This window comes from Oryctolagus cuniculus, chromosome 4, assembly GCF_051225735.1.
Source record: "Oryctolagus cuniculus isolate XC-2025 breed Fujian yellow rabbit chromosome 4, ASM5122573v1, whole genome shotgun sequence".
NCBI classification, from domain to species: Eukaryota; Metazoa; Chordata; class Mammalia; order Lagomorpha; family Leporidae; genus Oryctolagus; species Oryctolagus cuniculus.
Window position 1 is genome coordinate 86,041,908 of NC_142870.1, and position 13,566 is coordinate 86,055,473.

Genomic DNA, 13,566 nt, shown 5'->3' on the forward strand with positions numbered 1-13,566 from the left:
CCCTAGTACAGGTTATCTGTAGGGCAGCACCACCTCTGCTCTTTATGTAGTTTCCATCAGTACAGCAATGAATTTGCCTTTTTGTTTAAGCCAAGTCCAGCTTTATGTTACAAGAAACCAAAGAATTCATCTAAATACAGACTCCTAATATTCTGTGGTGAAATCATAAGTTAATTATTCTTCTATTCAGCATTAGCCATTGTCTATTTTTAAACCATTATAAATGGAACAGATGTGAATACCTTAGAGAGAAGTATCCATCTACATCTTTAAATATATCCCCAGAATGGAATGCTAGAAGTACAAATACAGGATAAGAGCATATGAACTCTTTTTAAGGCTCTTAGCATACACTGTCAAATAATTTTTGTGAACACCTTTATCCATCAACAGTTCCATCAATAAGATCTTTGTATTCCTTTCACTATATCCTCAATAACCCTGACTGACATCACATTTGAGCTTTTGCTAATAAGACAAAAACTGTTTTATTTTACAATTCCTAGATGACTAGAATATTGGAATTAAATCTGTGTTTGTGTGTGTGTGTGTATGAGAGAGAGATAGAGATTCTTTTCTTCTTATGCAAACTGTTCATAATTCATAATCCTCACTTATTTGTGGGGATTTTGGTGTTTGCTGTCCCTTTGCTGCAGGGCACTCTCCCCAGATCTCATCTGAGTGCTTTCCTCACCTCTTTCTTGCTTTTCTTCAAATGCCTTCTTATAAAATTTTCCTCACCACTTCATTTACAACTGCGGTACCTCCAAACTCCACCACACTATCCTCAGCTGTTGTCATCCCATGTCATTGACTTCTTTTTTCCACATCACTCATCTGCACTCTGACATCTATTTCTGTAATTTGCAGTGGTATTTTTCATAGCAAGAATTGGTGTTATTAGCCTTTGGTCTTCAAATATCCTTCCTAAATCCTAAACCTAGATATGCTGGGTTTATCTACCTGCAACATTTTGTTTCTTTTTGTTTGATGATTTCATTCATGACTCCTCATTCCAAGAAAACTAAAAAGTTTCCAGAAACCACTGGAAACAATCCTTACCTGTAGGTGCTATGTTAATAACATAACCATCACCTAAGTACAGTGCCCAATGCTGATAGCCAGGACGGAATACTTCAATCAAGTCCCCTGGGTAGGGATTGCCAGGGTAGGTCAAACTGAAGCAATCATTGAACTCCATCTGCAACGACAGACACAAAGAAGTTCTAGCTGATAGAACTTGCCCAGAGAGAATCAGCTTAAGGATCCCCCAGAGGCAAAGGCATACAGATCCATACCACTGTCTTTTTAGCTGAATGAGTCCAACACTGAAGCATGTGAGCACATGTAACAAATAGAGAAAGAAGTTGTCTGCCATTGCTTCTCATTCTGATGAAATCCAGTGTTGGGGTCTCAAGCCCAGTGCTAGCCCCTAACCAGCAGGGGCAGTGCAAGCACTCCCCAACAAGGTAAGGTCGATGGGTGATGAACACACAACAAGCATCCGTGAGTTCTGTCGAAGCAGGAACCGCTTTATTGAAGAAGTGTACAGGCTTATAAAGCTTAGAAGGACATGCACAGTAGGGGAGCCAATCAGAGAAAAGGTCATGCAGGCATGAGTGGACCACGCACAGGGGCATCTTAAGCAAAGTATAGGGATCACGCACTGTCCACATGTCCAGAACTAAAGCAGACCTATCCCTGCAGGTGGTCTGATCTTACATAGCTTAACCATGGCAGCTGTAGACACGCCCCTCGAACATCTGCCAGGCGCCATATTGTAATGGAGATTTTAGGCAATGCCCAACAATCCAGTGGCACAAACATTTTATCATTCTCTCTTGGTAAATTTAACTTACCTTATACAAAATTTCTCAAGTGTTAAATATAATATATGCCCTGTTTGGACTAGAAAGGGAAAAAATGTGAACTTAACAGGTATCTGTTTTACTAGGTAAATACTCGGTCCATGACTATAGGAAAAGACAGGATAAAGTGTTTATGCTTGTACTGAGCAAGAGAAAGTCAGGAAACAAAAGGATAAGATTAGAAGCCTTTCAGCCTTTCATTTAGCAGCATAAAAATCAAGGAGCAGAGGCATATGTGGATGCTGGTTTTCTGTGATATTAGAACTCTGAAAATAAAAAGATATATTCCAGGCTCAGATGGTGCCCGGCCAGAAATTCAGGTGTAATGTAGGTTACAGGATATTTCTTCCTTGTTAAGAACTTTGTTGTGGATTGTGTAAGTGTAGGCATTCTGGCTTCCATTCACTACCAAATGATAAATGCCCTTTGTTATATTACACACCACAGATGCCACCACTGAGTCCCATCACTCCCTTTACTGCCCCACTTACTGTCTGACTGCTCATTTCCTGACTTCAGAAGCAGTGCAAGGCGGTCCACAGCAGGAGTGGGACATGAGCACAGAAAGGCTGGGGAGTTCATCACATTGATGAATATGTCTGAAAGTTCTAAGTTTGGTGAGTTTTTTGTTTTCCCCTGCTAAGTCAATACTTATCAGAAAGAACATTTAAGTCTCTGAGGGTTGATTTATATGAAGAGTTACATTTTCTGTGTATGACCTAAAAGTAGAATGACTCAGCAAGAGGGAGTTAAGTATGTCTGTCATGAGTGGACTCAAGATCTAGTCATGAGTGGAATCAAGATCTAATGCTTTGTCGACATTGAATCTCTAATTGACAACAGTGTTCCTTCTCATCTCACTCTACTACAGATTTGAACACTCAATTACAAAATAATTCTGAGTGCCAGAAATATAAACTTCCAAATCATTTAAGTTATAATTATAATAGCTCAGGCTAAGGACTTGGAATGTAGACTATGGTTTTTCTGGCACTCTAAAGATCTTTTTTGCAGCATTCAATAATGGAAGGGTGTTTTCCCAAGTATTTGTATACCATCTGTTGAAATTTCAATCATCATACTGCCACAGAAATGTGACCAAATGTGAGCTGTCCATCTGTTGAAAAATAACTACTAAAACAACTTTATGGAAACAATCAAGTCTAACCACTCTCTCAAATATCCCTGAGCCTCATCAATATGGCAGTTCACAATTGAACCCCATGGGTACTAAAAGGAAAAATAGATAATCCACTATAATATAAAAAAAAACACATTGACCAAGAAGAGGAAGCAGCAAACATACACTGCTGTTGACTGGAATTCCCAAATTCAGCCAAGTTTATAATGAGAACCATCATTTACAGGGAGCACATAGTGTAACTTTTTTTTCCAATGCACTATCTCATTTAACCCCATTTCACTGAAAAACACCCTCACAATGATCTGAGACTATCATATTATTATCTCATTTTATAGATGAAATGCTACAGTAGCATACCAGCTTTTGGAAAATACCCACCAAAACCATTATATTAGAAAAATATAGATGAAGAATAGCAGTGCAAAGTGTTAATGATGCAAGCCCTTCTCTCAGACTTCTACTTACTACTTGCTAGTTCTTTTCAATTTGGGCTGATAACTCAGTCTGTTTCCTCATTAGGAAAACAAGCATAAGAATATAAGACTGACTTGTTTATCTCAAAAAGCTTTTATAAGAAACCCTTTGTGAATGAAAAGCTGTTGTAAGTACTTTGTGGCAGGCAAGAGCCACACAGGTGGATGGTAAGAATGAGGTGGCTCTTTGTGAAAGGTACATTTGGGTCACAGTCCATGTAGATTTCAGTTCCTCACCCTCACTTCCAATCAGGATAATTCTGAGATGGGTGATTCTGCTGCAAAGTCTTATGATAGTTAACACATTTTCAATTTCTGACACACAGTTTGCAAATTGATTTATGAAGTGTAAGTTAACTGATTTCACCAAGATTATTATATTCATGAAAACAGCTGAAAGGATAAGAGAAAAAGAATTTCATATGAGTAAGCCCTCAAGAATCTAAGGGAGGGGGCTAAGAGTTGTGGGGCAGCAAATTAAGCCAGGTCTAGCAACGCCAGCATCTCATATTGGAGGCTAGTTTGAGTCCCAGCTGCTCCATTCCTGATCCAGCACTCTGCTAATGTGCCTGGGAAAGCAGAAGATGATGGCCCATGTGCTTGGTGCCTTGCCACTGATGCTGGTATCCTGGATGGAGTTCCAGGCTCTTGGCTTTGGCTTGGCTTATCCTGGGCCACTTGAGGAGTGAATCAGAGGATGGAAGGAGAAGTAAACCAGTGGATGGAAGGAGAAGTAAACCAGTGGATGGAAGAACTGTCTCTGTTTCTCTATTTCTCTCTCATTGTCACTCTGCTTTTCAATTAAGTAAACAAATAAATCTTCAAAGAAAAAATAAGCTAAGTGAGGAGCCTACAGGCATATAGCTGTCTGAGTTCTGACACCAAACACTGAGAATCATGGCAGTTTTGTACAAAAAGGCCTTTCAGATGTTATCCAATCCAATGGTCCCCCAGCTTCTTTTAGCTGGGGAGACCTTGTATCAAACCACAAAACAGACTGACACAATAACAAAAAGCAACACTGCCCTGGGTGGCATCAGGGAGAGTGTGAGAGCTCCACCTGCCCCTCAGCCTGCTGCTTCTGCTGCTGCTACTGATGCTCCCAGGAATCCCAGCACTTCCAGGAAGATGGCTTGAATGAAACCCAACCAGTTCTAGTTCACCACCCTACCTCTCGGCCTGCAGTGTTGTCAAGATAAAGGAAATGGAATTAGGGAATTTGTTTTGATGGGTCCCAATTACCTATTATACAAAAGGTTTTCAGCAATTGGTGCTGAAATAACAAATGCAAATCTTCTATCTAAATCTCCTGTATATCTTCTGCTTTACACAAAAATTATTTCAGAAGAGATCACAGACCTAAATGGAAACTGTAAAACACAGAGGGAAAACATAGGAGAAACTTCACAAGATCTAGGATAGACAAAGAGTTTATAGATTGGTGCCAAAAGTAAGAACCATAACAGGAAAAGGCTGATAAATGGATGTCCTCAAAATTAAACACTTTTGTACTGCAGACAGAAGATCCAACTCAATAAAAAGAGATGAAAAAAGAAATTCAACAACAGATACCACAGAAACAAAAAGAACCATCAGGAATTACCACAAAGAGCTGTATGCCAACAAAATGGGAAACCTAGAAGAAATGGATAGATTCCTAGACACATATAACCTACCAACCAAAATTGAGTCATGACAACACAGGAAACCTAAACAGATCAATAACCAAAAGGAAATTGAATCAGTAATAAAGGACCTCCCAACAAAGAAAAGCCCAAGAACAGACAGCTTCATTGCTGAACTCTACCAGACATTTAGGAAGAACTAATTCCAATTCTTCTCAAGCTATTTAAAACAACTGAAAGTGGCCAGCGCAGTGGCTCACTAGGCTAATCCTCTGCCTGCAACGCCAGCACCCCGGGTTTTAGTCCTGGTTGGGGCACCGGATTCTGTCCCGGTTTCTCCTCTTTCAGTTCAGCTCTCTGCTGTGGCCCGGGAGGGCAGTGGGCCCAGCACCAGCATGGGAGACCAGGAGGAAGCACCTGGCTCCTGGCTTCAGATCAGCAGAGTGTGCCGGCCATGGTGGTCATTTGGGGGTAAACCAACGGAAGGAAGACCTTTCTCTCTCTTTTTCTCTCCACTGTCTAACTCTGCCTGCCAAAACCAAAAACAAAACAAAACAAAAAACAACTGAAAGAGAGGAAATCCTCCAAAATTCCTTCTATGAAGCCTGCATCACCTTAAATCCTAAGCCAGAAGAAAGAAACGACAGAGAAAGAGAACTACATACCAATTTCCCTGATGAACACAGATGCAAAAATCCTCAACGAAATATTAGCTAATTGAATCCAACAACACATCAGAAATATCATTCACCCAGATCAAGTGGGATTTATCCCTGAAATGCAGGGATATTTTAACATTTGAAAATCAACCAATATGATACAACACAATAACAAAAACTGAAGAATAAAAACCATATGGTTATCTCAACAGATGCAGAAAAATCATTTGATAAAATACAACATCCTTTCATGATGAAAACCTTGAGTAAGTTTGGTACAGAAGGAACACTCCTGAATACAATGAAGACGATTTATGACAAACCCACGGCCAGCATCCTATTGACTGGAGAAAAGTTGAAAGCACTCGCGCTGAGATCCAGAACCAAACAAGAATGCCCACTCTCAGCATTGTTATTCAATATAGTCCTGAAAGTTTTAGCCAGAGCTATTAGGCAAGAAAATAAAAATTGAAGGGATAAAAATTGGATGGGAGGAAATTAAATAATCCCAATTTTCAGATGACATGATTCTATATATAATGGATCCAAAATACTTCACTGAGAGACTACTGTAACTCACAGAAGAGTTTGGTAAAGTGGCAGGATGTAAAATCAACATAGAAAAATCAATGGCCATTGTATTCAGACAATGTCATGGCTGAGAATGAACTTTTAAGATCAATCCCGGCTGGCGCCATGGCTCATTAGGTTAATCCTCCACCTTGCAGCGCCGGCACATGGAGTTCTAGTCCCGGTCGGGGCGCCGGATTCTGTCCCGGTTGCCCCTCTTCCAGGCCAGCTCTCTGCTGTGGCCAGGGAGTGCAGTGGAGGATGGTCCAAGTGCTTGGGCCCTGCACCCGCATGGGAGACCAGGAGAAGCACCTGGCTCTTGCCATCGGATCAGCACAGTGTGCTGGCCGCAGCACGCCAGCCGCGGCAGCCATTGGAGGGTGAACCAATGGCAAAGAAAGACCTTTCTCTCTGTCTCTCTCTCTCTCACTGTCCACTCTGCCTGTCAAAAAAAAAAAAAAAGATCAATCCCATTCACAATACCTCCAAGAAGAATTAAATAGTTTGGAATAAATTTAACCGAGAATGTCAAAGATCTCTATGAAAGATCTCTATGCTGAAAATCACAAAACACTAAAGAAAGAAATAGTAGAAGATATTAAAAAATGAAAAAAATCTTCCATATTTCATGGATTGGAAAAAGCAACATCATCAGAATGTCCACACCACCAAAAGAAGTTTACAGATTCAATGTGATCACAATGAAAATACCAATGACATTCTTCCGATATCTAGAAAAATTGATGCTAAAATTAATATGGAAACACAAGAACCCTGAATAGCTAAAGCAATCTTATACAACAAAAGTAAATCTGGTGGCATCACAATACCTCATTTCACAACATACTACATGGCAATTATAATCAAAACAACCTGGTACTGGCACAAAAACAGACTTGTAGACCAATGGAACATAATAGAAACTCTAGAAATCAGACCACACATCTATAATCAACTTATCTGTGACAAAGGAGCTAAAATCAATCATTAGAGTAAGGACAGTCTCCTTAACAAATGGTGCTGGGGCTGACACTGAGCAGGTAAAGCCGCTGCTTGCAGTGCCAGCATCCCATATGGGCGCCAGTTCATGTCCCAGCTGCTCCACTTCTGATCCAGCTCTCTGCTGTGCCTGGGAAAGCAGTAGAAGATGGCCCAAGTTCTTGGGCCCCTGCACCCGCATGGGAGACCCAGAAGAAGCTCCTGGCTCCTGGCTTCAGATCAGCGCAGCTCTGACCATTGCAGACAACTGGAGAGTGAACCAGTGGATGGAAGACCCCCCCACCACTTTTCTCTCTCTCTCTTTAACTCTTTCAAATAAATAAATAAATATTAAAAAAAAAATAGGGGCCAGCGCTGTGGTGCGGTGGGTTACTGCCTTGGCCTGAAGCACAGGCATCCCATATGGGCGCTGGTTCGAGTCCTGGCTGCTCCACTTCCCATCCAGCTTTCTGCTGTGGCCTGGGAAAGTGGTGGAAGATGACCCAAGTCCTTGGGAAACCTGGAAGAAGCTCCTGGATTCTGGCTTCAAATCAGCATAGCTACGGCCACTGCAGCCAATTGGGGAGTGAGTCATCTAATGGAAGACCTTTCTCTCTCTCTACTTTTCCTCTCTCTGTGTAACTCTGCCTGTCAAATAAATAAACAAATCTTTTAAAAAATGGTGCTGGGGAAACTGGTTCTCCACATACAGAAGTATGAAACAAGACCCCTACCGTATACCTTACACAAAAATCCACTCAAAATGGACCAAAGATCTAAACCTATGACCTGATACCACAAAATTACTAGAGAACATTGGAGAATCTCAGCAAGACATTGGCATAGGCAAAGACTTCTTATAAAAGACCCCAGAAGCACAGGCAATCCAAGCCAAAATTCACAAATGGGATTACATCAAGCTGAAAAGCTTCTGTACTGCAAATGAAACACTCAGCAAAGTTAAGAGGCAATTGACAGAATGGGAGAAAATATTTGCAAACTACACAACTGATAAAGGCTTAACATCCAGAATCTACAAAGAGCTCAGGAAATTCAACAACAACAAAACAAACAATCCAGCTAAAAAATGAGCAAAGGACTTTAACAGACATTTTTCAAGAGAGGAAATTCTTATGGCCAACAGACACTTGAGAAGATACTCAGGATCACTAGCCATCAGGGAAATGCAAATCAAAACCACAGTGGGGTTTCACCTCACTCCAGTTAGAATGCCTCTCATACAGAAATAAACAAACAGCAATTGCTGGCAAGGATGTGGGGGAAAAGGTACCCTAATCCACTGTTGATGGGAATGTAAACTTGTGCGGCCACTGTGAAGACAGTATGGGGATGCCTGAGAAATATGAATATAGATCTACCATATAATCCAGCCATCTCACTCTTGAGAATGTACCCAAATTAAAAGAAATCAATATATGGAAATGTTATCTGTATCCCCATGTTCATTGCAGCACAATTCACAATAGTTAAGATATGGAATCAATCCAGATGTCCATCATCTGTTGACTGGATAAAGAAGTTATGGTATATAAACACTATGGAGTACTACTCAGCTGTAAAAAAAATGCAATCCTGTCTTTTGCAACAAGATAAACACAACTGGAAATCATTATACTTAGTTAAATAAGCCAGTCCCAAAAAAGACATCTATCATTCATTTTCTCTAATGCAAGGTAACTATAGAGTAGCTTGAAATGTAATGTATTAGAGTGAAATAGACATTTTGAGATTCAATGATTGTTTATAGCCCTGTCTGTTCTGTTGAGAAACAGCATTTTTTTGTTTTGTTTTTTGTTTTCTGTTTTTTTTTCCTCTTCATACTATTTATTGAACTATTTTACTTAGTGTAGGGCTAGATATACTATCACTAGGTAAACTGAAAACAGATCTTTGTAAAAATTAAGAGTGGGAATGTGAGAAGGAGGAGGAAGAAGGGTTGCAGCTTGAGCAGGAGGGAGGGTGGGGGGGAAGTGTCACTTTGTTCCTAAATATGTATATATGAAATACATGGAACTTGTGTAATTCAAATAAAATTAAGACAATTAAACACTTTTGTACTGCTGATGGTCCTGTTAAGCAGATGAAAAGACAAGTTCCATAGTAGAAGAGAATACATACAAGCTGCAGAGCTGAGAGAGAACATTTTTTTATTTTTTTTTTTTATTTTTTATTTTTTTGACAGGCAGAGTGGACAGTGAGAGAGAGAGAGACAGAGAGAAAGGTCTTCCTTTGCCGTTGGTTCACCCTCCAATGGCCGCCGCGGCTGGCGCGCTGCGGCCGGTGCACCGCGCTGATCCGATGGCAGGAGCCAGGAGCCAGGTGCTTTTCCTGGTCTCCCATGGGGTGCAGGGCCCAAGCACCTGGGCCATCCTCCACTGCACTCCCTGGCCACAGCAGAGGGCTGGCCTGGAAGAGGGGCAACCGGGACAGAATCCGGCGCCCCGACCGGGACTAGAACCCGGTGTGCCGGCGCCGCTAGGCGGAGGATTAGCCTAGTGAGCCGCGGCGCCGGCTGAGAGAGAACATTTTAACCTATAAAGAATTCTCTAAATGCAACACTAAAAACAAAAAAGAAACAAAACCCAAAGAGCACAAATGGAACATGGACAAAGAATACAAAGATACATTTTACCAAAGATACACAGATGTCAAGGAAGCCATGGTCAACATCATTAGCCACTAGGGAAATGCAAATGACAATAAGGAAACATCACAACACACCTATCAGAACACCTAAAAGAAAAAAACAGCAACAACGCCAAATGCTGACAACCATATGCAGGAACTGAATCAGTCATTCACTAGTGGTGGGACTGTACTGTGGTACACTCTCAGAGCAGTTTGGCAATTTCTTAAAAAATATATCCTGTAACCACTATACAATCCAGTAATTGCACTCCTAAGCATAGATCACAGAGAATGACAAAAACAAAGGCTATGTCCACCCAAAAACACCTCACAGAAATGTTTACAGCAGCTTTATTCATAATTGTCCATAATGGAATAAACCTGGATGACCTTCCATGGGTACATGATGTTGCAGGCCTATCACACAGTATTACTAAAGAACAAACAGGAACAGGCTGTTGAACCATACGAAAGCCAGAATGAATCTTCATGGCATTGGGCTGAATGAAGAAAGAAAAGAAATACCATTTGTAAAACACTCTTGAAATAACCAAATTATAAATCTAGGAACAGTGGTTGCCTGAGGTGAAGCAACTAGCTGTGAGGGAGTGGGTGTGACCATCAAAGGGCCACAGGAGGGGCTCTGGGGGTGAAGGGATATCTTCAGACTGGTCAACACTGGGAACTAGGGTCACAGCTGAGGAAACCCACAGATGAGTTAAGGGTCAGACCTAAGTCACAAAGGTGCTGAGAAAACTAGAATTCCATTTCATGTTTATGTTTTTACTCTGACTTCCTGTTCCTTCTTTATAACACTGCTTAACATCACTCACCAAAGGAATTGCTACAAGATATTTCCTCCTTTCCTTCTTCTCAAAGACCCATGAGACAAGAGAAGTTGCAAAACCAGGCAGACATATATTTCAAACAACACAGGAAGCTTCCAACCTGCATATGCAGAACCAGACAGTCATGGGAAGTGGAGTCTTGCTGGGGAAGTCCCACCCCTCTCTTGCCAGGACGTGTTAGGTAGGGTTAGAAACAGAAGCAAGGTGCCTAAACTCATACCCTAGGCTGATGACTGTATTCTATCTGCATATGTGATTTGTTTTACTTGAACTATATTTACCAAAAATGACAGAACAATTAAAGTGCACTTATAAAGTCCTCTATCACAACCTGTATGTGTTGTGTTTAAGGGAAAATGGTAACAGGTTATTTGCATAGATTTGTATGAATAGTTTATAGTAAAGAATGGGAGGAAGGTAAGCCTGTAATCTTGGTATACTGTGTTTATAGTTCCACATCAGTCCCTAGGGGTGCATCAGAAGAAATAAATAGAGAGGGACAGGTTGATTTACTGCTGCTCAGGTCCTAGAGGCCATCTGTGCTCCAGAAATACTAACAGCAGGCTTTTACCAACTACTCCCCAGAATGCCACTGGAAACAGGGTCCCAGGTCACCCAGGCTACCCCTGGTGCAAGTCTCCCAGTTTGAATGGGACTCTTCCCATTCCAGCTGCACTTTCCACGGAGAATTCTGCTGCAGTGGGATGCTTCCAGAAAACACCAGAGCTTGGCTAATTCACAGACCTACGGGGCTGCACAGATCCTTGGTCCCTCATTCTCATTCTCCATCTAAGGGTTTCCTTTTCCATCAAAACAACCGCCATCAGCCACAGCACTGTCTAGCTGGGCTTGGAATCCTGGTAAGTGTCCGCACCTCGCCCCCTCCATAGACCTGGCCTTCTTATTCACCCTTACTGTCCAGGGACACCAAACTATTCACTGTTTTTCACACTCACCTGGAGCTCTCTTTCTAACACTGGATATTCCACCTGAAATTCATTTCCAAGAGCCCCAAAACGACCCACGCGTAGATCCAGGTCAGGTGCCCCTCCTCCCCCAGGTCCCCAGCATATCCGGAGCACGTTCCACGCCACAGTGCGTCCCACTGTCTCCACCGGCCCCAGTGACTGGTGTTCCGCCTGGTGAGGATGGCTGGTTCGTGTTTCCCTCCAGGACTTGAGTTTCCAGTAGAGTGCCTGGCACAAGTAACTGAGCAAATAGTTAATAATGTATGAAAAATGAGTAACTTAAGCCTATTGAGGATACAAGTGGCTGTGTTTCTCCAGCCCAGGAGTCATATTAAAGTCCTGAATGCCAAAGTAATATCATCATTCCTAGTTCTAAAGGCTAATCTAATCATAATTGCTTGTATTATTATTCATGGTCGCTGCGTTGGGAGCAGTTGTCCCGGGTCCCAGTTCCGCCACTTCCCAGCTGTGTGCCTTGGGGCAGTCACTCTCCTCCCCCTGCTGACTGAGGCCCCAACAGGAGCGCAGATCCGTTCAGGACCTCTGACCCTCCCAGCTTCTGTCCTTGGGCACCGAGTTGAGACACAGCGGCCCGGCCTCCCTCCCAGTGCCCCACACACCTCACTCCTCAGCCAGGGCATCCCTCTAGGGGCTCCCCGGCCTCGCAGCTGGGGAGCCTCCTGCTAGCGGCCGCGGGATTCCTCCATCCGCAGCCCGGAGTAGGAGCTGACCCCAGTTCAGGGCCCTCCTGCAGAGCCAACGCCAGCCCTGTCGCGCGCCGCGGCGGCAACGCGCCGGGCCAGGAGCCAGGACGCTGCGGCGCACGCCCCAGGCTTCTGGCTCGCCTGCCTGCCCAGGGCGTTCACCTCGAGCTTCGCCTCAGCACACCCGCGAGCATCGCGCTGCGCGAGCCCTCTGCACGCCCACGGAAGAAGCTGCGCACTGACCCAACGGTCAAAGTGAGCGCAACCCCAGGGTAAATTTCCACCCCCCTCCCAGGCGCTGGGGCGTGCCTGCAGCCAGCTCCTATGGTACCTGGGGCTGCCGTTACTAAGATGACCGATCTTGCTGGGCCCAGAAATTTGGAACGCCACTCATCAGGCATGCACAGTCCCCATGCGCTGGAAACATGCACCTTCCAGCCCTACACCAATGCCTTTAGTCCCCAAGGGATCCAGTGCCCTAAGCAGAGTGGCTTTAAAACCTCCCTGCTGTTCTATGAGCTCCTGAGCCTGCCTGATCCAGCGCCCCGACAGCGAAGACACACAGTGACTGTGGACCCCTCCCTGTCACCACCACCCCCAGCTCAAGATCAAGTTGAGAGCCAGGAGAAGGGAGACAGAACACACAAACGGAAAGCGCCCTCCCAGCATCAAGGCTGGCGAGGAATTTACCTGCCTCAGGATGGGATGGGGCAGTCATGAAAGACGCAACTGTGGCAGCCCATCGCCCTCCCCGCCTGCCCTGCCCTGCCCTGCCCTGCTCCTGGGAACGGTTCTGGTTTCAGGCAGACAAGCAGAGCAGGTCCCTTACTCAGCGGGACTTGGGTACATGTGACAGATCATAGCCTGGCTGTCTCTTTCAGGCCTCCAGGAACACAGCCATGGGAGTTTAAAAATAAGCTGGGCAGGGACAGTATCCTTTTTCTCACTGCTAAAAAAGAGAGGCCCGGAATACTACCCAGCTAAGTAAGGAAGGCCTGGCAGACTGTGGCCTGAACTTTTTGGAGCACTGCATAGAACTGTCCTTCAAAGTAGTCAGCCCCTAGATTTTGTCTCTGATGA

The 13,566-nt window shown here is 43.6% G+C and overlaps 1 protein-coding gene across 7 annotated transcripts in view; it reads right to left on the minus strand.

Moving 5' to 3' along the window:
• The window catches only part of PLAAT1 (phospholipase A and acyltransferase 1), a 27,173-nt gene extending 13,809 nt beyond the window's left edge, over nt 1-13,364 (minus strand). The window contains exons 1-3 of one of the 7 annotated variants that reach the window (XM_051818916.3): nt 13,177-13,337; nt 11,771-12,023; nt 1,063-1,201 (exon numbers count right to left, since the gene is read on the minus strand). In XM_051818916.3, coding sequence (XP_051674876.1) covers nt 1,063-1,201 — 139 coding nt within the window. In that variant the 5' untranslated portion in view covers nt 11,771-12,023; nt 13,177-13,337. Of the gene's footprint in view, nt 1-1,062; nt 1,202-11,770; nt 12,024-12,402; nt 12,751-13,176 lie in introns of those variants that run through there. The other 6 variants (XM_089330844.1, XM_051818915.3, XM_051818913.3 and 3 more) reach the window with 6 other exon arrangements.
• Nucleotides 13,365-13,566: the final 202 nt, after the last annotated feature.